The 22,312-nt window shown below is 35.0% G+C and overlaps 1 protein-coding gene across 1 annotated transcript in view; it reads left to right on the forward strand.

The window, feature by feature from the left end:
* LOC140165955 (uncharacterized) overlaps positions 1 to 22,312 on the forward strand; it is a 351,538-nt gene that overhangs the window by 249,885 nt on the left and 79,341 nt on the right. Inside the window, 2 exon segments of the mRNA XM_072189295.1 lie at positions 8,286 to 8,555; positions 15,707 to 15,994. Coding sequence (XP_072045396.1) covers positions 8,286 to 8,555; positions 15,707 to 15,994 — 558 coding nt within the window.

A 22,312-nucleotide genomic window follows, 5' to 3' on the forward strand; every position in this document is an offset into this window, starting at 1 on the left:
ACCAATTTCAGCAGTAGATACCTACTTCACCAACATCAATATCAGCGGTAGATACCGTAGTTAATTAATCAATACCAATATCAACAGTATTATTTTGTAAATTAAATCAAATACTGGAACTAAAATTTGCAACTCACTTTGCTACGTTGCGTCCGAAAGCATCGGACTTCGTCAGGCATCTGATTGAAGATGTTGTGATGACGTCAGATGTTGTGATGACGTCAGATGTTGTGATGTCATCACAACATCTTCAATCAGATGCCTGACGATGTCCGATGCTTTCGGACGCAACGTAGCAAAGTGAGTTGCAAATTTTAGTTCCAGTATTTGATTTAATTTACAAAATAATGTTTTGAACTACTGGATGAATAATCTACACCAAGATATAATATCAACAGTAGATAAGCTATATATTTTCATCAATGCTAATATCATCAGTGCCAACATCCATAGTAGATAGCTACTTCAGCAGCACCAAAATATCGGCTGTTGATTTTTCATCAGATACAATTTTTACAACAATATCAGCAGTAGATGAATGCTTCATCAATACTCACACAGCAACTCACATTTTGTGTGAAATAAAACAATATTAACATTATCAGCAATACACTGCTTTATTCACACCAAACATGTCCCAAATTGACCTAAGAGCCTCCAATAAAATCTCAAGACTTTCCATCATATTTGTATGCAAATACTTGTTAAAAATCACAGCTCTGTTTTCCCCAAAACCTATATTTGTTTATAAAGCATTACAATATGTAGGACACTCAGTCTCACATTGGAGGGTAGTCTTTCAGATGTTTTCCCCAGACCCTAATTCTCTCACTTACAGATGATGCACATTTACAACAAGAAGAATCAGGCATGAGAAATAACAGGCTTTTGCCTGAATTCAGGCAATTTTGTTGTCCAAATTTATGCCCTTTTTTCAGCCTGTTTTGGGCCTTTTAAGGCCAAATTCACATGCTTTTTCAGGCAGTTTTCAGAAAAGCCATTTTCATGCCTGGAAGAATGGTGTTTTCTACTCGAGGCTTTCAGATTTCAGAAGCCAATAGAAAATGGAATTATTATCAGGATAATGACAATCCTGGTCTGGTTTAGTTCACATTATTAGCATGTATATTTATATAGCATTTACTTTCAAAGTAAAATGAGGTTGATTTATTTATTAACTCAAAATCATCTCGCTGATGATCAACATGATTTTAGCATCATATGGATGTCATTACTGGAAATATGCATATCATTACAATAAGGGGTATTAAACTCTGTTTTGAACTGATGCTGTATTTAGTTATAAATATGAACTACAAGTGAGGTAAATAAAAAAATTGAGGACAACAAACAAAACCAAATTGTGAACAATATTGACTAATGTGATCAACGTTTTTATTGTTCATGCTATAGTCCATCATAATATAGCTCGTAAGTACAGGAAGGGTATGCGAATCACTACTAAAATGAGTATTAACTCTAATCTAGCCAGAAGGCCTACAAAGAAGAAAAATCCTCAAAACAGTACCTGCCAGGAATCGAACCCAGTCCACTAGATTAACATTCTAGCATGCTAACCACTACACCATGGGTACTTGGCATAGCAGCACTGTTTAAATTAAGGATAGGGTGATCTGGGTAGCGCCATATAATATATTAGAGGCTAACTGAAGAAGGAAAGTGCTTCATTCTTAATGCTCTGGCAGTGAGCAAATTATGAACTCTACCATATATCATTTTAAGGTATTCAAAAAGCTGTTAAGGTGTGTATGAAAAAAAGTTTAAATAACCCATTGATATAGACCCCAGGTACATCGTCACACAGCAATGCATCATCAGTTATTCTTGTTCCTATAAGTGACAATTAAATAAACCATAAGTGTCATGTGCTGTACTTGCATTCACGTAACATATAATTCTGTACGTATTGGTAATGTTTGATAATAAAAATGAACATGACGCTTCCTAAATAAGTTGCAAGGAAATGGAATTGAATAAAAAATGAATAATGCAGTTACTTATAAACTACATGAGGACAAAGGCTTATGCACAAACTGGCACTTTGAAAATGGGAAGGAAATTTAAAGATAAAAGGATGAAAAGGAAGAGGAAAGAGGAAATGAAACAGGAGGAATGAAGGAAGTAAGTTAACATTCATCACATCCTTGTCACAATTATTATTGATGTAGCTTTATAAAGAGTACTGAGAGAAATTATGGTGGTGCTATGCCAACTCGGGCTCATGCATACTCAGTTTATTATATAATTTATTTAGTAATATACTATTTTGATGGATTAAAATAGTTTCATTTAATACATTTTTTATTATCACAAATCAAAATGTATTTAATTATGTATGGAGATAGATGACAGTCACAGCAGACAGGCGAAGTCAAAATGGAAGGAGAAAGAGGGTAAGAGAGGAGAGAGATAGAGAGAAATAAAATAAAATAAAAGAATAATTTCTGTTATGGATTATTAATATGTATTAATGATTGATGATGAATTAAGGGTGGTCTTAACCCTGGAATTATGGACACTTTTGGGCTTCATAACTGCCAACGGTCAAAATTCAAAAAAATGAAAAAAACGGTCCCTAGATATTTTTATCTAGTTTTTAAAAATTAATAAAAAAACATTTTTTGGCCAAACAATTTTTTTTGTTACGTTGCATGAAAAAATTTGGGCCAAAAACCCTTTTTTTGGGGATTTTCTCCAAAATGAGCATTTTGGCCCAAATTGGACCTCACAGATGAATTCATCAAGTCATTTCCATTCTAAAAATGTATACTTTTATATTCTTTAGACTAATAATTTAGCAGTTATGAGGCCCGAAAGTTTTCATAATTCCAGGGTTCAGACCAACCTTAATTAGTATTATGATTGATGATGAATTAATTGACTTAAAGGAGTATTTCGTGATCCTAGCATCCTCTTTTTATGACATTTTTCAGTACATATCCACGAAAAAAGCCTATTCCCAAAATTTCAGTTGATTCCGATTTTGCGTCTGCGAGTTATGCATGATTATGTGTATTACACTGCTCCATAGACAATACGTTGTAATTTTGTTCTGGTGCACCAGAACGAAATTCAAATTTCACGATATCTTTGCAACACGAATTAATCTGAAAGAAATAATTTGAACATAAACATTATGTAGCCAGAGGTTTCCAGTGATATAAAAATCTCAACTTTTTTTGAGAAAAGTGGGGGGATGAGGCTGTGGATCACGAAATGCCCTTTAATCGGCAAATTTCAATTAAGGTAAAAAAAATTGTTTATTTACCTGATGGGACATAGTACTTTAAAGGACATACCATAAGACATGTGGTTAAAAAAAACATGTCCTATGGGCAACTTACGATCATACCTATGGCTACAGGACAACAAGTAGCTCCTACCAATGAGCAGCATTTCTTTAAATTGAGTGATATAGAGAGTTTATGATTCATTTCTTGAATCCTTTCTCTGTGACACTGTGTTTGCACAATTAGCCTGTCAAAGAAAACAATACAGTGCATTTCTTGCATTTGCAAGTTTTCAGAATTTGCCCACATGGACACCAATCATGGCTCCCTAAAGAGACTGAAACACTCTCATTTAAGCTGCTAAATTGCCATTAAGATTGAATCAATTGTTATGCCTCATTAACTGTTGTTTTCCAAACATGTACTATTGTACTGTGAGAGTATTTTAGGAGTTGTTCCAAATTACTCCACTAGGATGGCAACAACATTTACAAAACCAAAATGATGATATGAAAGCTAAACTGAGAAAGAAGAAAAGAATATTGTGCTTAAAATTATTTTGTATAGCTAATAGCGAGTATACATTTTGTAGGTCAGTTTACCAATTTTCTTCGTCTAATCAAATGCTTGTAACTTTACTTCTTGAGGTCACATTGCATTCAATGAGGTGTCATAATGTGCAGAATTAGATAGTACATCTATTACAAAAAATGAATTTACCCACATATGGTTTAGTTTTAAAATTAGGACGGTATACGCTGCACTAAAATCGAGCACGCACGATTCCCACTATACTATACTATATGCAGGTATACGGCCTTTTCGAATAGTGCCTATGTGACCCGGTACTATGAAATTACCTTGCCCGATTTAAGCTATACACGTGCACCATACCTGAATAGTATACTTCTATGTGATCGTAGCCTTATGTGACCCAGTACTATGGAATTGCCTTGCTCGATTTAAGCTATATGCGTGCACCTGCAAAACGTGCACCGTATACCCGAATAGTATACTTCTATGTGATCGCAGCTTAATGGCTTGATTTAAAGCCTGCGATGGAGGAGTTAAGAATAAGGTATAATGTGTTTAAAGAATCCATTTGTATGCCCATCTTGTCTTTTGTACATTTTATCTAAGTAGTGTTATCTAATATGTAACAGTAATGTAACTTTGAATGACAGGCACTTTATAGATCTTTTGTTGTAGTAATTGAATGATTGTAGTAACTGAAAAATGTATAGAGTAATTCCTTTAAGCATAGACTCTATACTTTATGGCACCATCAACCAATCTATTATTCAAATGATTAGCCAAGCTAGGATTGGATTTTAAGTATGTTCGGCCACCTTGTTAACATGTAAGTAAAGAAGCAATTGTGAGCCTATCAATGCTTGATGTCTGGACAATATTGAAAACGAGACTCAAACTGCTTACTATTCAATTGGTTAACACTGGTTACCATAAGATAGGGAGTGTGCTCAATGAACATTTTAAGTATGTTAAGTAAAGAAGCAATTGTGGGTTGTCTATCAATGCTTGATGTCTGGACAATATTGAAAACAAGATTAAAACTGCTTACTATTCAATTGGTTAACACTGGTTACCATAAGATAGGGAGTGTGCTCAATGAATTGACATTTTAAGTATGTTCGGCCACCTTGTTAACATGTAAGTAAAGAAGCAATTGTGGGTTGTCTATCAATGCTTGATGTCTGGACAATATTGAAAACGAGACTCAAACTGTTTACTATTCAATTGGTTAACACTGGTTACCATAAGGCTGCGATCACATAGAAGTATACTATTCGGGTATACGGTGCACGTTTTGCAGGTGCATGCGTATAGCTTAAATCGAGCAAGGCAATTTCATAGTACCGGGTCACATAAGGCTACGATCATCATCCAAGTATACTATTCGGTATACGGTGCACGCTTTTGCAGGTGCACGCAGATAGCTTAAATCAAGCAAGGTAATTTCATAGTACCAGGTCACATAGGACTAGGAGGGCACTATTCGAAAAGGCCGTATACCTGCGTATAGTATACAAATATATACTGCCATGAGAGGTTCTGGTTAAAACTATGGGCCCGAGGTGTGATCAATAGTATTAATTGATCTCAACGAGGGACCATAGTTTTCACCGGAACTTCGAATAAAGGCAGTATATATTTGTTTTATATACTTCATTAATATGTTCTTTGTTCATTGATTGGTTAAAAGAAAATTATTTGACGTTTTGACTCTCCAGCTTCTATCCTGAGTAAACAGCACGACCAATTTAAGCACAACCTATATTTTGCCCTTCAAAAAAATCGAATAGGCTAAAATCGGGCTAACCAATTACAGCAGCGCGAAATCACGCTGTGGCAGTTTCGCGTGCGTGAACTGTTCCGTCGCATCGAATGCGCGCACGCGTGGAAGGCATAGTCAAAAGTACTATTTACGGGTTTGAGGTACTATTTACGGCTCATCCGGGACATTGAAAATACTATTTACGGCTTAGAGGTACTATTTACGGATAGGAGTACTGATGGTAGAACTATTTTTGGTCATGTGATCCACTTTTAACCAATCAATGAACAAGAATATATTAATGAAGTATATAATATAGTATAGTGGAAATCATGCGTGTTCGATTTTAGTGCAGGGTATACCGTCCTAATTTTAAAACTAAACCATATGTGGGTAAATTCATTTTTTTTAAATAGATACACTATCTAATTCTGCACATTATGATACCTCATTGAATGCAATGTGACCTCAAGAAGTAAAGTTACAAGCATTTGAATAGACGAAGAAAATTGGTAAACTGACCTATACTCTCTATTCGCTATACCATGTATATGAAATATGCTCATTCGATCAGGCTGAGTTCACATAGTATACTCCTATATGAACTCAGCCTGATCGAATGAGCGTATTTCATATAGCTAATACCGTATACCGTATACTTCTATGTGATCGCAGCCTTAGGTACGGAGTGTGCTCGCCCAACTTGTTATTGTGTAACAAAAATGTCTGTGATTTGTAGGATCAATACGGGGATCAATATTGAAAAGACAAATTTGAGAGTTTTTCATCACATGGAACAATATCAAGTCCCAACTTGAACTATTCAGGTTCGTTTTATCTTGGAGTCCATCAACACACTCAAAGACATCATCGTTTTTTTATAATTAAGTATTTATGATGTGAAATTGGTTGTTAAAAATGGCTGGTGTTGAATATTACATGGTTTTGACATGACAGGTTACAAGAAGTGATATGTTATGCTGATATGTTTGTTACATATTAGTATTACTGGAGGCTTCTATTGAGTACTTAACCAATCAATCATTGGTACTTGTGTAATGTGTGAAGTCAAGATTATTAATATCACTGCTATTGTATCCGCTACTAGCAATGCTGTTAGGTTAGAAGTCACTCAGATCAAAAAATCAAAGCCTGCAACACTGTTTCTTGATGCATAAACGAAGTTCAAGTTGAAGTTCAAATAAAGCTTGGGAAACAGTGACTTACAGTGATTTCATAAAAGGTTGCAGATTTAAGACTGAAGCTTTAGTGGAATTTATAACTCACCTGTGTATAAACTGATATGTAATTAATAATGTGTATTGATAAACTGATGAATAAGTAATCAATATCTATGGATTAGGATATTATTTTGAAGGAGTTTGATATGTTGAGCAAGCTATTTTTAAAATCTCTCCATTTGTTAAGGTTGATTTTTTAGTGTAAAATTTAGATGATTGCTGATGCTGATAGTGGAATTGATAACACCTCTATGTAACTGATACATAATCAATAATTCGTATTGATAAACTGGTGAATAAATGATCCATGGATCAGAATATTATATGTAAGGAGTTGATGGTTGCAGAAGGTATTTAAATCTCTTCATTTCAGTGTTGAGGTGTGATTTATATCCCTCAATTATCATGACCTGTAAAATATGCTATACACTGAACCCCAATGGCAAACACATTAAGAAATATATAATTCCTATGGAATAGAATTGTCTGTATATAAGTGGAGAATCATGCAGTGCAAAATTTCCAAAATGAAAAAAAAAATACTGGAGTAAGAAATGCACAGATAAATAGCAGGTTTATGGAGTACAATAAAGCATGTAATAGAAGATTCAGAGACCATCCCTCTATTACAGTGGTCTTGATGTTGTTGATTTTCAATTGCCATCTTGTTATTTCAGACTCACAGGGCACCTTGCCATGGTAACTCCCAGTTTGATGTTGAGAGCCATTTTGTTGTCTTCTGTCCCTCCTTGGTTCCCTCTTACAGATCTTGCATCCCAAAAGGTGTCATCTGACATTTTTTGGACTTGGGGAGTTTTATGACCTGATCATAGCTTTTATAAAAGGCAAGAATATACTGGATTAAGTTAATCCTGGGATGGGGTACATAGAATTGCACATTTGTCCAGCTTGCCTTCCCCCAGATGATACTGGTATTAATGAAGTGAGATTTGGTCTCCCCTTGGTTTAGATCAGTCCTTTTCAACTAGTTTATTTGAAGTGCCAAATGCAAAATTTTAGTGATCATGAAGTGCCAACATGTCAAGGGAGGACTTTGCGAAGGAGCATGTGCGTGACTGAGCGCATAGCGGGTGGGGATTTAGGGTTCTTTGACTGACTCCAAGTGCCACAAGTGGCGCATGCCCCGCCAGTTGAGAAGGCCTGATTACTTTGTCCCTGCATTTTGAGCCAAAGAGGGTAAATGAAAAGTTATTGGAACACTTGTTTACTTTTTTTGTCATTGAAAATGAAGCATACAAATGAAACTAAGATAATAGCATATGCATAAAATATGTCTTTTAGTAATACCCTTCTGTGATTCTATCTTATGAAAAGGTAAAAAAATGGTAATGCATTGAACACAGTCAAAAGGAGATAGTCAAAAGTCCATGAAATAAAAGAGGTATACATTCTTTTGTCACAAAAAAGATCAATGGACTCTGTGAGCCCACATGATATATGGATATAAAATACCATTCTGTTGTTATTTCTTCGCAGGTCCACCAAGATTCATTGAAACATCAGATCCACTAGTTATATTTGAAGAAGAGTCAGAAGCACGCATACAATGCATTGCCAAAGGAACACCAACACCAAAAGTTACATGGTACCACAACAGTGAACTCGTCGAAGCCAGTCGGCATATCTCTATGACGACAGATTCCGTGTTGTTCAATGGTGTGACAAGTGAGGATGCTGGGACATACATCTGCCAGGCCGAGAGTGAAGAGGGCGTTGTTCAAAAAACAGTGCGGCTTCTTATCAAAGGTAAGCACCAATGTTTTCATTAATGTATTAAAACTTTAAGGTAATCCCTTTGGAAGATTAACTTTAATTTTTTGGTATGCCATATAAAAAAAAAGTTCCGTAAGATAATAGAATAACAGGAGGAATCTTCTTTCAAGCTGCACTGATATGTATATAAATTGTATGTAATTTATACCCTTGCAGAATTGATTGATTCAAATGAAAATAAATGCTAAAATAACACATTTAGCATGTCAATGCTTGTTATATACCTTTAGATATTGTAGTTAATGGTTTTAATGTAATATTAGTATGGCAAAATATTGCATGCCGAGACTCATGGGTATAGATATGACCCGGGGGGGTCACTTGCATACCAAAGTGGTACGCATGCTCGTCCCCAAAAACATCGAAAAAGGGTTGATTTTTGGCCTTGTGGCGGCGTCGCCGTTTTTAGAAAAAAGGGTGCTTTTCAGGTAAAGTTTCGACGTTTAGGGTATATTTTTTTTTTTTTTTTGTGTTTGTTTTAGAATTTACGCTATTTATGGGTCCATTTTCTTTTCGTACGCCGAATTATGCCATGTTTTAGGGGTTAGATTTACAGAGTCTTACGCCAATAAGGGGTGAAATCTTTCAACACTGATTACGCCATTTAGGGTCCATTTTTGAGGTGCTGGGACGAGCATGCATACCACTTTGGTATGCGAGTGATCCCCCCGGGAGATATGAGGCCCAGGGGTAAATAAAGCAACAAAATACAGGTAAGCTTATGTTCTGCCTATTCTGTGTGTTATACCTAGCATAGTTTTTCTTCATCAAGACTAATTAAACCTATGCCCACGGTAATAAGACAACACAAATTCTTGAAAAGAGCCGAATATTTACCATAATTTGGTGTCAGAATAATACTAGATTTAGGCAATTAGTTTATAAAATTAGCGAATCATAATCAGATTAAGATTTGATTATTTTACTATTTTTGAGAAAAAAGTAATTCTTATACACTTGCTGAAGTGACAAAATATCTTGCATAGCAACATAATTTCAGTGCGGAATAATCTTGCATACATTGTTTGCAAAGTGAATCAAGGCAAAAAACGGTTTTAAATTACCAATTGAAAGTTGGATTTTAATTGGGAAAATATAATCTTAAATGTGAGCTTTTTTGGAGACAAATGTGGCAAGTTTGAGCCACGTACCCGACTACCAATGATTCATGTTTATATTATATCTCATTAATAAGCTGTAGTTGTGAAACGATGTTCTAAATATCCTGCATAAAAGTGCTTGTAACAGGTGAACTAACTCTCTAGTCAAAACCTTTCCTGCACTTTATTCAAAAATTATCGTTGAAATTTTATGACACATGGTATGAATTTGTGTGCAAAATTGGAATAGAAATTTGCACTTGTAGGTTTTTGATTTAGAATATTTTGTCACATTGCGATTTAAAAATCTAGAATTACAAAACTTACTGAACCACAACTAACTTTGTAATTTCCCGGATTTCCCATAAGGGCACCACATTTCTGTTTTAAAAATACATCCAATTTAAAGAGAAAGTGATAAAATTAGGAAAAATAGTTCACCCGCTGACCCCAGATTAAGAAGCTTCCAACTACTGGGATCTCAAATTAAACATGCTCATCTATTAGGATGTAGTCCTTAAATTAAAATACACTTGTGCAACCATAAAATGACTTTTGCATGCATTGTGTTCAACAACTCATACTCTGCAGCTTGAGGGTCTAACTGGGTGCTCTGATTGTTGAATGGAGGTTACTGAACTCTGCAACTGAAGATGAGAGTATTTTGGTTCATATTAAAAATGCCTTCAATCTCACGGTAGAAACAACATTAATCACAGTTGCTTTTTGTCTTTAATGATAAAATTACTTGATTAGATGAAATTTAACTTGAGCCCCAGTGATTTGAGATAATTACAACTTACTTAAAAATTTAGTGTGTGCAACTGGGTACAACTAGTTGCATTTTCATTTCAAAATTACAATGAGTTAGGCCTAATTAAGTTTTGTACCTCAGCCCCAGTTTATCTGTAATAATGTGATCATTTTCAAATCTTGGATCTGCTACTTGTGCAGTGATCTATTTGAAATTCGCTGTCGTAGTGCATGTTAGAATATAACCGTTGCTAGGTCAACTGGATCACTCTTTCTTTGTTATGAACCACTGATCTAAATGATCACAACACAAAGCCTATGGCATATCAAAATTTGGAACAGGTGTATGAGCCCAGGCTTGGAGCAGTAACCAATGGTTACTAACATGCACTACAACAGCGAATAGTGCTTTGAAAACTCAAATGTTATGTAACTTTATGTAATTCAGTCATTTTCGTGCCAGTTGGTCATACCTCAAGATAAAACGTATTTGACAGGTTTTGAGGTTTTTTCTTCAAAAATGCATGAAAAGGGTATATCTTCAAGGGTCTTTTTTTTGGGGGGGGGTGGAACATGCTTGACTTTGCCGTAACATAAATTTTTATTTTAGGGCAATGTGCACACACATTTCTCTCTATTCATAAGTAAATTGATACACTGCATGGCTTGTGTTGATTCATCTTGCAGGATCAATTGGTATCAGTGCTTTAGTGTAAATTTCTCTTCTTAAAATAAAATACTAGAATCTGTGATTCATCCATAAGTTGCTTTCATTGTAAATAAGTGTTCTAGTATGTTGAATTCCCTGTAGATGACCTGTTGGTCTACATCTGAAACAACCAGTCCTACTTATATTCTACTTGCCCTATAAGAATGCACTTAACAACTGGACATAATTTTGTTAAGTTATTTTTAAAAAGATCTTCTGATTTTGTAAAAAGTACTCTAATATGCAGGGTTGTATTTGTCTAAGCTTTTTTTTCCAATTTTGTTCAAGAATCTAGAGATTTGTGTATAAGGTAATTTAATTGGTTGATAAGAAGGTACTTATCAGTTAGATTGTGTTTGTATAGCTTTTTCTTTCAATATAAACCAAAAATGTTAAGGTATTGTGTGAAGTGATATGCATCTAATGGAAAACGTGCTCAGGGATCTCTTAAAGTTTAGTTTAAATAACCTGCAGAAATCGGATTCTTGATGATTTTCGTCCAATAATTTCAAATCAACCCAATCCAAGAATGTACACAGATTTTGATATTTGCAAGAATTCATTCCAAGAATACATTGAGAGAGATGCTTCAACATCTTAAGATAATACTGATCATCATTAGTAGCCAACCATAAACTCAGGTCACGCAGAATTGAGGTCAGTCAACTCTGCGATACCTTTCCAAAGAAACCTGTGCAGTGCACCAGTAAGTGTTTTCTTTATTTCTTCAATGAGTTTAGATTGACAATATGAAGGCAACGTGATTTAATCTATTTACATAAACCATTGTAAGCTATACTTAACCTTGGATGCCCACATAAGATGATGGATGACAAGGGAAAAATCTCAAAATGTTTCAAACTTTCAGAGTGTTTGTTAATTTTGTATATTGTCCACCATGGGTTGAAATCAGGTATAGAACTAGTAAAATATTTCTTGACTCAAAGCTTCTTGAAATGTGTGCGACAAATTTGAAAATTTTGTCTTATTTGCATTTTTGTTGTACGTGGAAATAATAGTTGCATGTAAGATATTATACAAAAGCATTTACTCAATACAATCTGTGCATGCGGACCTCTCATTTAAACTATTGAATTCCAAACACAGGATGGCTAATATTTCCAAGAGCAATGCAAAAACAAAACTTGAAAACATTTTAATATTTTACAAAAGCCAAAGTGAAACACTAGAGGTTCTGCATAAAAAGCCCTTTCTTGACAAAGAATAATGCTGTGTTGTTTGCTTGCATACTTTGTTTGGAAATGAATTTATTGTACTAGTGCAACCTACACACAAGAAGGATGGGTGCCTGTTGTAAAATGTATCAATTTGGAGAGTATTAAGCCACAGCTTATTTAGACTTTGTTTCTAGGATTGACACATTTTTGTTAAAAATATATTTAATCTCAGTTGGATCATAGGAAGATATATTTTGAATACTTGTTGTTAATATCTTCATTTGTAAAATTTAACAGTATGCCAAACTAATCTTCATGGCAGCTTCAGCATTCCTTTGCAAGCGTGTTTTTTGAGTACTGACATGACAAAATGATCCATCAGGTAGCAAGCACTATCAGGTGCATCATAAGGGCATGTTTGCTAAGGTTTGGGTAAATTAAGTTCCATATTTAGCTCTAAACCTTTGTTGATAAATGTATATGCCAATAAAATACCCATCATAGATTGGTACGAGAGCAAGAAAGGCATTTCTGCAAGGAAAGAAAATAACTCCTATATGTACTCTTTTAACTTGTCAGCATTAAACATGTTAAAATGTATGTAAAATAGTATATATTACCTAAGGCAGCCATGAGATTCTTATTCAAAAATGTGTTTTTTGCCAGATAGGACCTGATAAAATGGTATACTAACCTAATTTTGACAGTATTTTGTTGATGAAATAATTTCTCTTTTTTATGATGATGCATAGTTTGCTTTGATTGAGTATCAACTTTTTTTTTTCCTTTTTGACTTGATTGAGTATTAACTTGATGGGTACATTGAACTATTGATGGTTTCCCTTTGGGATTATACCAAAAATACAAACATTTTACAAAAATGAGAAAAAAAATATGGAATAGTTGATGAGCAGGTGGAAGTTTTGAAGATGAATAGTTGTTTCCTGCCATAGGATTAGCTATTAATTCTGAAATATAAAATTTTGACCAAAACTGCCAAATTAATTCCTATTACCCCATTTAGGATGCTTATATTTATTCAAAGAAGTAAAGAAGTGTGTGAGAAAAACAAATTATCCAGGAAATTTTAAATAATAGACGGAAAAAAACACAGAAAGTTAATTAAGTTTTTACAGTATGTAACTCTCCCTATCGACATTAATTCGTTAACTCATTGTGTTAAGGTGTAGATACGGAGGAAAATCCTTAGAACTGATGAAACAGCATTTGCCAAAATAATAGTATTTGTGACAGGGAACCTGGTGAAAAATTATGTTTATTATATAATTCCCGTCGATCATACCACTGTTTTTCCAAAATAATAGGTGTTATTCACAGGGCAGAGAAAAGAGCACACATAGTTTTACCATGCAGGGCCGGATTTACCATTGGGCCAGATGGGGCCGGGCCCAGGGCCCCCAAATTGTAGGGCCCCCAAATTGCCCTGTGCATCTTCCTTTTTAGCCTGAAAAACACCATGTTTTAGGTCAAAATAGTGCAAAATTGCGAAATTTTGTGTGCTCTGCTCGCAATGGCCCATTATGGAGCAAATTGCACCTTCATTCTGGAATAAAATAGTCTAAAATTGACATTTTAATGTGCGCTTCACCTGCAAATGTCCTAGTAAAATTTATGCTTGACTCCCTCTAAATTGTAATGCTCTTGCCGCCACTGTCGATCTTATACCTAAACCAATACTTGGCCACTTGAGTGTAAATGCCTTCCTTACGGTGAGTTGGGACCTCCTAGGGCCCCAAAAAGGTAAACCTGTTAAAATTGTTCCCATGGTGCACAATGTTCCTGTTTCTATCCTGTGTGAGGCTAGAAAATAGTGACTGGGAAAATTTACCTTTAGATTTAATTTGCAAATGGAAAATCGCAAATTTACTCACCCTGTGGTTGCTTCTGAGTTGGGCAAATGAACAATGGGAGTGCTTTATCTTTCAGAGGATACTTTAAGCCATTGATCTTGTTAATACAGAGCAACACCTTAGATACGATTTGCAGTAAAACATTATACAAATAACAAGAAATAAAGAAATGAATAAAAGCACTTTAAATGCCCATAAGTCCAACAAGCGCATACCTATTATTAGCTAATATCCTTTTTTTGACATTTGCAACTCTTACAGAAGCCATAACTTTTCATGTTGTAAGATAATGATATTAAATTGAGAAATAATGAGAAAATAGACTGTCCTGTTTCATCAATTATGAACTCCTAAAATCATTGCTATATATAGCTATTTGATAACCAACTGAACCATTTTTATGAAATTAGGCCAAAGGGTATGTGTTATGTAGAGCAAAGCAAACATGGTCTGATACTCGTATCTGGATCAATTTGAACCTGTTCCGTGCAAGATGCTTGATACCTTTGGAATATCAACATGATACTGTTGAAGCTGTATTATCTGTATATCAATCTGGACCTTTACCTTGTATGATGATTGGTACATTCATCTATTTTACTCAGGTCACTTAATTTAATAAAATTCCAAGTTATAGATATCATGTTGCTTCCATGTTAGACCTTCCTCTTTATTAGGACAAATTTAATCAGATGGTCTCCATTTTATCAAGACCAAAAAATATCTGATGGGAGTGCATGAGAAAGAGAGATAGAGAGACGGACTGATAGACGATGAGAAAATACAGGTTTGATTGAGAGAGAGAGAGAGATCTGGTGAGTGTAGAGAGGGAAAGAGAGGGAAAGAGAGAGAGAGAGATGGAAAGGGAGAGAGAAAGAGATTGACTGCTGACAGTAATGAAGTTATTATGGTACACATTGTAAATGTTATAATAATAAGACCAAGTTGTCTTCTCCATGTCTACAGATTCGTATTGCTTACATACATAAGATGTACTTGCCTTTCATATTTTCATTTGTTTCTGTTAAGGTTTTTATGGAGAAAGTAAATTCTGAATAGTTAATTCTAGCATTGTTTAACCTGCAAAAATTAATTTCTTTCTCAAAAGTTTCTAGCAATAGGGATTTTTGCATCATTTTGATAGATATTTTCTAGGTACCAGTTGTTTGTCATAGCAAGGTGCTTATTATAATAGTGTTTTTTCCAACTTGTGAAAGAGTACTGGGTTTCAAATAACTCCTGATATGGAATTATATGACCATTATATATGGAATTAAATGACCATTATACAGCCATTCTTGTTGAAGATGTGTTGTTTGTTGCAAAATAGGAATTATATGTTCAACAGATGTGCTTAAATTCCTCTGTATTTTAAAAGATTAGGGGGAAAATTTGTTGTCATGGTGTCACATGTTGCAATATATAGTATCCATTTTAATATGTATCATGACACATTTATCCAAATCTTATTGAATCAAATTAACACTATTGTCCATTTCATTTTTTTTTTCAGGTGCTCCATATATTTTCTTGCCCCCTCAAGACACAACCGTCATAAGAGATCAGGATGTGGTGTTTGAATGCGAGGCAGAGGCTTCACCAGGCAACATCACTCAGAGATGGTACTTCAATGACATCCCTGTGGAAACCTCTCGGGAACTCCAGGATAGATGGGAGTATGTACCAGAAGGAGGACTGATGTTAAAGGAAGTGGTACCAGAGGATGAAGGATGGTTTACCTGTAGTCCTACTAATGGATTTGGGGAAGCCCCAACAGCTACAGCTTTTCTTACTGTGCAATGTGAGTATGAATACATCTCATAGAAAGAGCTTTGGTTGGGAGAGCAGCTCGGATTCCATATATAGCCTTTGTTTAACACTATGGGGAATCTGCCATATTGGATTCACATGCATAGGCTTTGAAATCAAAAGATTATTCTTAGTAAAGTAGATAATGAAGAAGGAAAACATTTTTTTTACTAATGCGGGTGAATAAACTAATGCGCGCGGGAGCTTTGAGACAAACCTTTTTTTAATTTGTCCTAGGTGCTTTGGTCTTTAATGACATACTTTATTTTCTTTGTGTTAAAACCTTTAAATTGGAGTGGTCAACAACTCTAAGTTTATGGGAAAAGTAGCTTAGTACTGTCTGCATGGCTTTAAACTAAAAACAATTTCGTTCTGACTTGTCGAGCATTGCCCTGAATTGCCTTTGGTGATATTATTCAGACACTTTAATATTGGAGCAACATTTTGTAACAAGAAGCAAGGCCCAGTACTCTTAAGGCAATATATGTTTCACAAGTAAAAGCAGTCAATGGTTTGACTAGGAGCATACTTGCAACGGTAGTGTAATCTCCTCATGGTTAATGTTGCACTTCAACGAAGAATGATATCAAAAAGTTCCGAAAATTACGTATTTTTTGTGATGATAATTTTAATTCAAGAGAATCTTTGAAAGTAAGATTTGTATAGTTTGATCAGCTCGTAATAGCCGGAAAATGTTAGGATTTTACCACTGCATCGAAAAGTAGACCCACGTTAAGAGTGCTATTAGTTGACCTGTCTTGCCTATATTTTGCATTTTAAAGAAAGTCACAAGTATAGGACTTAATTAATAATTTGTGATGCTTCTGGCAAGATGTTACGAGATAATTCTCAAAATGAAATATTTTGATATTAATCCGCGATGTTATAAGGCCCGCCGATTACGAGCTCATCAAAGTATAGTGCGCTGTTCTATTACTCCCTTCTGGTGTCAACTTTACACTTTATCCCTCCTGACCAGAGTGACCAGGATGACCTACAAGCCATTGAACATGATCTAGATATTTCACAGTCAAGCATATATCACACTTGGTGCCTTTGATCTCATGATCTTGTCCATCAGACAGACTGCAATGTAGTATAGATGAGTAGACCTCAATGTTTGTCAACAAAGGCAAGGGGCTGGTATATTGATATGCTTGAGTGAACTCCATGCAACCACTACACTGTTCAATAGCCTTATTGTGATGTGGCGGAGTTTTAAAAGCATAGGCCCTGAACAAAATATGATGCACGCGCATACTGCCAGGCAAAAAACAATTGAAAATGTGTTGATGCGTGCTCATACTGCCAGGCATTGACGTCAGAAGTCAACTCATCTATATGTTCATGTTGTAAACAATATTGAAATACAAGAAAAGTTCAACACATTCTTGGGCATGTCATGAAATCAATTTTTTGACAAAAGACTTGCCTTGCTTGATGGCATCATGTATGTGAAGCAGCCAATAAGACAAGACCAGACAAGCAAGGGATACAAAAATTTAATAAGACATAGGGAAGGTTACATGTCCAACAAACAATAGTTGACCACAACATGTTGAATATGATAATAAATCAAGTTCAGAATATAGGATTCTTTTTTGACCTTAGCATATTTGACATAGCAGTCAAAATCAATTTTGTCTTCATCTCGTTTGGCTTGTGAACATTGTTTAGTCAATAAGAAGTCTGAACTGACCTTCTTTTTTGAAGGAGTATTTAGTATATTAACAAATTACATATCCCCTCATAATTAAGACCAGGAGTGCATTGCTCATGATAAGGAAAATAGCACACCCTCTGTGGCTCACCAGCAAATTGAGAATTATTTCTGATGTGAAAATTAAATTATTCATAATATTTGTCAGGCTTTTTGTTCCTTTTTTATTATAAATAAATCTGCAGAATGTAATGGAAAGCCAACTTTTGAGTTACATCTAAGGTTACATTTGAAGGATTTATGTTGGGGGATTGATAATTATTTTGATGTTAAATATAGTCTGCAATTATTTACTTTGATTTACTTGTGACCTGCAGCAGCTGTCTTGCAAAACACACATAATAGCCTAATGTTCAAAGGCACAGTACAGAATTTTATTCATCTTATTCACCAAATCAATAGATCAAAGAATTGGGCTTTTTGTTTCTGGGTATGATGAGCAGATAGCTTGTATCTAAAGAAGATGAAGCTTTTGTTAACCCACATAATCTCATCCTCAAAGGCTCAGTACAGGAATTCACACATCAGCCAATTGATTTAAGTTTGATGTCTTTTTTGAGGAGGCTTGGTGAACAGAGAGGGTATTATATATGATATATCTCAGGTCTTACCAGCTTTGTAATAGACATGATAAAGCAGACTTCTTATATAGAAAGAGGATAAAAAGAACAAATTTGAACATCTTGTAACCTTTGAAATTACCTTTGCATATTGACTTGTGTCTGTAAAGGCACAAACAATATTTTTCATTTCAAAATGTGTTCAAAACACTCGAGAAACACGGATGTTTTAGATTTATTTGGAGATAGTGGTCCTAACAATATGTCTCCTTCAAGGACCAGAAGACCAAAGTGGTTTCCAGGTATTTACATTTTCTATATAAAAAGATCAATCAATATGTGACAGTATACTCATGTATATCAATTAATAACAATTCTAGATTTGTTGGCTTGTTAAAGCCATATAGGAGCGAGCAGGTGATTTGGGGTATCATTTTATAGTAATGTGACCCTTTTACCAGCAAGACAGATTTTGTGCAAATCTTTGCAAGATTCAGAATAATTACTTGGTTAAGTGATAGAATGGTTGAAATTGAAAACAAAAATGCTATATACTTTAGCAGATTGAAATATTGGCTTATGAAAGTAATTAACAATACATACAAATTCAGGGAATTTCTCAAAACATAAGCACAATTTTGTATTTTTTGTAGCATCTTCTTTGATTTCAAATTTTTTGTACAATGACCTGTTTTTGCTCACTGAATGTTTCGGCTTTTATACTTGGTTAACACTGGTTGGAATATTATACACAAACACACCGATAGGGGGGGGGGGGTGCGTACATGTATGTGAGCCTACACATATCCATATAGAATTGAAATAATGAAGAAAGGAAACAGCCTGTATGCCAGTTTGCCCTGGTTTCATTAAGTAATTTAAAATAGGAATGTTAAATAAGGCTAATTTATTATAAAACATAGTGCTATCTACTGAAGATAGCAAAATGTTCATATAATGTGTCCATGCATTAGTGATATTGTTGTGTGTGTGTGGTGGGAGTGGGGTGTAATGTGGTGTGGGGTGTAGGCCTATATGTATGTGTATATGAGCATACTGTGTGCTAATGAATGTTTCTATGTATGCACATAATATGACGTGACATGCAAACAAGTGCACCCCTGCACACAAATACAAGTATGTATATGCATACCATACTATGTAAACTCACTCCAGTATACATACAAAGAAAGCCACTATATATGTTATCTTTTCGAGACGATACCAGTAGCCCGGTACCCCAGGTCAACATAAAAAGTGGTAACCATGTGTGTTCTTCCTTTTTCAAAACCCCCTTTTCACTGATTTTCATTGATTTTACCCCCTTTTTTGCCAAATCACTGACAAAATCAGGGTAAAAATACCCCTTTTTCAAGGTTTTCAATGAGAAGATTTCCAGACACCCCTTTTCAATGACTCCAAATATTTTAATATATTAAGTACAAAATGTGCAAGTATGAACATTACTTTGTGTCTGTTGTACTCCCAGATTATCCTGTGTTATTAACTGGGGTAATTACAATGCCTGTATACTGATTTTAATTGAAAATGAACCAAAGAGGAACAATCCCTCGAAGTTTTGTGTACAGAGGTTCCTTTAAAGTATTGTGGTACCCAAGTTTTGACACAAGACCTCAGGCTGCACAACACTATGGGTTGGATACTCAGATCAGATATATCTTAAACACATACAGAAACAGATAGTAGAAATTCAAATGTACAATTTTGGAATACCCCTTTAATTTATTCATTATACATGTTTTATGAACATCCGAACGAACATTACCGAGTATGACTGATCGCCCGACTGATCGAGTGTCGTGGGTGGAGTGTTTCTTTAAAACTGAGCTTGAAATTTGGGAAAAAAACTCACGGATTGCATGATAGGTTCCAAATTCGGCAGCTTTGTTAGTTTGACACATGTCAAATGCCCCGTAAGCTTACTTTGATTTATTTACTTCACGAACGAACCCGAGGAACGAACCGGCGACGCCAAACTTCAAGTGCAACAGGGAAGAGAAACAACGATACAAAATAAAACTTACATGCATCAGAATTGAACAGAATTAAAAACCAAGGAAAAATATCACTCGGTCGGTCGTAGAATTCGCTCCAATCACTGCCATGTTTCCCGCAATGTTTTCAATTCACCACATGGAAAAGTGTATACGGCAGCCAAAACGGTTACATCTGACACCATCGATGTTCGTGTCGCTCATTCAGCTCTCTTCAAAACGTGCGGGAGCATACGTGCAACACCCACTAGACAACTATATCGGGAAACCGCCGTGCCAATAGTAAAAAAGCTGCCTTCTGACGCTCTCGCTGTGACGATTGAGGGCGGAATCAATGAAATGCCAGAGGATGGAGGCTGAAGACTCGGGCTGAAGACATCGATCGAACGAACCTGTGAAATACCCCTTTTTTTTTAAATTTCGCGGAGACAATGCTCAGGATTTCAGGTCCGCGATTTCAGTCAACAAAATACCCCTTTTCCGCGAAATTTAGAACACACATGGTTACCACTTTTTATGTTGACCTGGGGTACCGGGACCAGTAGGCATGCTTCATAACTTGGCGGCATGTTTTATCCTCATCATATCATACCTTGTATATTGGCATCAAACATTTAACAACGTTAATTCATAATTGAACAGGAATATATGGAAAGGAAATGTGTGATTCACGCTGATTCCACTAAGTACAATTGATGCGTTTAAAGCATGGAGAATGATGCAAAAATTGAAAATTAAAATTGGGTCAGATCGAGTTATACCGATGGGTCCTTAGATGTAATATATTTTTTTCAATTCATGAATGTATTTTCTTGAGAAATTGGAACATTTCAGGAAAAGAAGAAGGTAATAGAAAATGTGAAACAGGTGCAGAGTAGTATTTATGCAGAATCGTTGACTTATATATAAGATATTGCTATCAGCAAGAAATATTCTTATTTTATGTGAGCTTATAATATACTAGTCATAGAGAGGATATGTATACTTACTGCATTTTATATGGTAAAGTAAAGTTTGAAATTAAATGACAAAGGTGAGATTCCCGTGATAAATCAACAATCTTGGAGAAAGTTCTCGCAGGAATGAAAATTTTCATTAAATTGGAATATTTTTGTAGACATTCTATTAGTATTCCTTCCAAGTTTTTCATAAGACAAAATCAAAATATAAGGTATACACTGTACCTCAATACCAGGGCTTGGGTGATATGCAGAAGTGAATAGTACATGGAATTAGAATATTTTTCTAGGCATTCTATTAGTATTCTTTCCAAGTTTTTCATAAGCAAAAAAGCAACATATTAAAGGTGTTCCCTGCACCTCAATACCAGGGCTTGCGTGATCTGTTTAATTGGTAAAGAAAATTGTAAAATAGATGAGTCACAGTTAATCAAAATGTCTGAACTTTGAAGCATGAGAAATATATTTAACTACTTAAAATTTCATGATTTTTCTAGACAGTGTTTGGGTGTGTTAAGATGGCAGCCTCAGTTATTTTACAATGTTGTCATTTCTTAATTTTAGTTTAAAAAGAAAGCTGCATGTATTATGCATAGTATAATGGTGTCAATTTGGACCCAGCTGCACCCTCCAAACCAAGCGCATCACCTACACTTAACCCCATGAGTACTACCTACTGATTGGTTATGGGAAGACTATTATGATTTATTGAGCCAATCAGCAACATGGTATTTTCATTAGTCACCTGATCAGATAAATACATGTATAATTAACCAATCAGAAAGGTGGTAAGAAAAGTAGTAGTTCTCAGGTGGTTAGACCAAAGTCTGATTTGGTAGTTGTAAAATAGTATTATCTTATGTTTTTGAGGAAGCATGTAATAAATTAGAATATTGCAGGTCTTGCAGTTCTTGAGATGTGTAAAAAGAGTAAGAAAACATACAGAACTGCTAGTGGAATATTCAAATTGTGTAATGGCTGAATTGAGGACACACCTAACCCCAACACTAAACTTAACCAAAAAACCTTTACTCTAAACTTCACTTTAACCCCAAC

The sequence above is a fragment of the Amphiura filiformis genome, chromosome 12 (genome assembly GCF_039555335.1).
Source record: "Amphiura filiformis chromosome 12, Afil_fr2py, whole genome shotgun sequence".
Lineage (NCBI taxonomy): Eukaryota > Metazoa > Echinodermata > Ophiuroidea > Amphilepidida > Amphiuridae > Amphiura > Amphiura filiformis.